We start from the raw sequence: 3,001 nt of genomic DNA on the forward strand, positions 1-3,001 counted from the left end.
TTGTTCTCACCATATGCATGTGTTGGATTTCATGTATATAAAACCCTATTTGGTTTGTATAATTGGTAAATCTTTTGTGTACATGTGGCTGTCAAGATTAATGTATGTCATGACTCGATGGATGATGTGTGGTTTTGCCATGAATCAATCACGAAAGCTACAATATAACACAATAAATATCTATGACTTATCATATTAGACATGATAATATGACGATGATGGTTTACAAAAGTGATATTACAAATGTGGTTAACATAAAAATGTATATATATGCATTTAAGAAACTTTGTGATATTCTTGAACGAATGAATAAAGGGGTCTAACAATAGCTAAAACATACTAGTTAGCAAGTTGATTTGTCAATACACTTGCACATAACGAAAAAATAAGATTATAAAATGAAACTATAACTCAATATTTCAAGTTTTCATATCGATAACATAATGGTAACTACAAGAAATTGCCCAAGGAATAGAAAGGGTGATTGAGAAGGAATGCAATAATGTAGAGCCGTTTCTGCCTTGGCCTATGCATATGTAGTAGTTTTTACAAATAAATCTAAATTTATCGATTAGAAAATAAGTATCTAAGTAAGTAGTTTTTATATTTATTATCATTATCAAAGAGAAATGCATGAGTAAACATCGTTAGGAGAGGCAAGTTCATACACCTCTCCAAAACAAAATGTTATCTAGAAGGTATATCAGATACAAATATTATTAATTAACTATAGCATTTAACATTTACTAAAAAGGATAAAAAGACATAAATCATACACTATCACTAAAAAAAGGAATTTTAACAATCTTGGTTTTATATTCTTATAAACACTTATATTCTTACAAACAAAGTCAATTTCAACGCATTTCAAGAGAACCAATATATTTGATTTGGTCAAATACAAAATTATTTCAAGAGAACCAATATATTTGATTTGGTCAAATACAAAATTCATCTATTCAAAAGTATAGAATATATCGTAGAGATACCTCACCATGTCATGTTTTGAAAAAAGCTAACATATAGAGTGGCATCATTCTTCGATTATCGTGAATAGACGTTCTTAGTCACCATAGTCTTAACTATTTTGACATATGGTGATGAAAACTTCTCCAAGAATAAAGTTGATGAATAGCATTAAGAGATCACATCTGAAATTCCCATAGCTAGGAAAGATACCCTCACGAACAAGCATGTAAATCTCATTGTTTTGATTGTATCCACCTGGAATGTACCATAGAATCTTTGATCCACTTAAAATGCTACAAAGACTATGAGTGTCGCAACCACCAAATAATCTTTCATCAACTTATACCATCATCTATGCTTCCTATAAAGGAGATGTTAAACATTAGATACAAATATGTATGAAAAACCTTAAAGGAACACCATAAAGATAATGTTTTCAGATGCATTGTTTGTTTAGGAGGAAAAAAAAAACATTATGTTTATGAATAGACAAAGTATGTAAAAAAACACAGATTTCACATCAATCTAAACAGCTTCCATATATCATTTGCAGACTTAATTCATATTAGATACAAATGAATGAATGATACTCACCGAGAAGAATAATTTAACGCATTTCAAGAGAACCCAAACTTGAATCTGACTAATCCAAGAATCAGTGTCTGATATCCGAGAAAAATCATATAGATAAAGAAAGTTCACTATGTCATGTTTGCCAAATATAGCAACCATATCCTGTACGATGTTGTATTTTGCACTTCCATCTACATCTGCTAAAAAGAGATCCATTTTTGCACTTCCATCTACAGATGCTAAAAAGGGGAATACTGTTGTAAGTCACTCGCAATTTGATTCACCAAATTTTGCACAAATATAAAGATAGGTTTTGAAGGCTGGTTAGCTGGATAACTCAAAAATTGCTAAGGATATTCAAACAGATATTGTTAAAAGTGGTACATAGAGAAAAGATTTGTTGGAACAAATTACCATGAAGTAGATCTGCAGATGATAGAGCTGGTCGTGATTTGGAGCTGCGATTTGAAGCACTGAGAACGTTAATCCGGCGCTCTTGCCTTCTGGTATTAAGGTCACCGCTGGAACTCATGTACGTAACGGCTACACTCATCTCGCCGGCTGCAAAGTGACGGTGTCAATCCGGATTGAATGGCATGAGGTGAAAATCGGCGGATCTGAAAGTACCTCTGCGATTAGGTCGAACAAGTAGACACCAACTTATATAGAAGTGATAGACGTACGTCATCCTGAGCGTTGAAAAAATAGTACAGTAAATTACAAGAATTGACTTACAGTTTACCACTTGTATTAAATGTCCCACCGCTAGCTATCAAGAAGACAACACCCTCCCCTAGCCGTCCCTTAGCGCTCGCTAATAGAGATGGAAATTTCACCCAATCCGGTTGATCCGTCCCAATTGGGGACGAGTATTCCCTGCCAAAACGGGTACTAGGGCTGTGCATGGGTCGGTTTTGGATCCCAACCCAACCCAACCCGTAAATGATCGGTTTCTGGTTTTCAGAACCCAATAGGGTTGGTTTCTGGTCGGTTCGGTTTCTCGGTTTCTAATATCGGTTTGGACGGTTTCTCGGTTTCTTGGGTTCAACCCATACACTTACGATTTCTGGGTTTAAACCCATGAGTTTTGGGTTTGAACCCATTTTCCAGAAATATAACAATTAGTTAAATAATTAAAAAAACACCTAAGCTTCTTTTATATATATATATATATATATATATATATATATATATATATATATATATATATATATATATATATATATATATATATATATATATAAAAGAAGCTTAGGTGTTTTTTTAATTATTTAACTAATTGTTACATTTCTGGAAAATTGGTTCAAACCCAAAACCCATGGGTTTATATATATATATATATATATATATATATATATATATATATATATATATATATATATATATATATATATATATATATATAAACATAAAATAATACTTAAAAGCATCGGGTTTGCGGGTTCGCTGGGTCGGTTTC

At 32.3% G+C, this 3,001-nt stretch overlaps 1 protein-coding gene across 2 annotated transcripts; it reads right to left on the bottom strand.

The window, feature by feature from the left end:
* Positions 1–855: 855 nt before the first annotated feature.
* Positions 856–2,202, bottom strand: LOC145008538 (uncharacterized). 2 transcript variants are annotated; one of them, XM_078967133.1, is made up of 3 exons: positions 1,957–2,202; positions 1,564–1,772; positions 856–1,330 (listed from the first exon to the last, which is right to left on the bottom strand). In XM_078967133.1, the coding sequence occupies exons 1-3, from the start codon at positions 2,093–2,095 to the stop codon at positions 1,322–1,324; spliced, it is 357 nt and encodes a 118-aa protein (XP_078823259.1). In that variant the 5' UTR covers positions 2,096–2,202; the 3' UTR covers positions 856–1,321. The 2 variants fall into 2 exon arrangements, with proteins under 2 accessions (XP_078823259.1, XP_078823258.1); XM_078967132.1 differs by having other exon boundaries at positions 1,564–1,781; positions 1,957–2,200.
* Positions 2,203–3,001: the final 799 nt, after the last annotated feature.

This window comes from Lactuca saligna, chromosome 8, assembly GCF_052625555.1.
Source record: "Lactuca saligna cultivar CGN05327 chromosome 8, ASM5262555v1, whole genome shotgun sequence".
Lineage (NCBI taxonomy): Eukaryota > Viridiplantae > Streptophyta > Magnoliopsida > Asterales > Asteraceae > Lactuca > Lactuca saligna.

Coding starts and splice junctions, on each gene's coding strand:
- LOC145008538 (XM_078967132.1), bottom strand. CDS start 2,095: ATGAGTGTAGCCGTTACGTACATGAGTTCCAGCGGTGACCTTAATACC. Junction 1,782..1,956: donor ATCTGCAGATCTACTTCATG/GTAATTTGTTCC, acceptor TCCCCTTTTTAG/CATCTGTAGATGGAAGTGCA.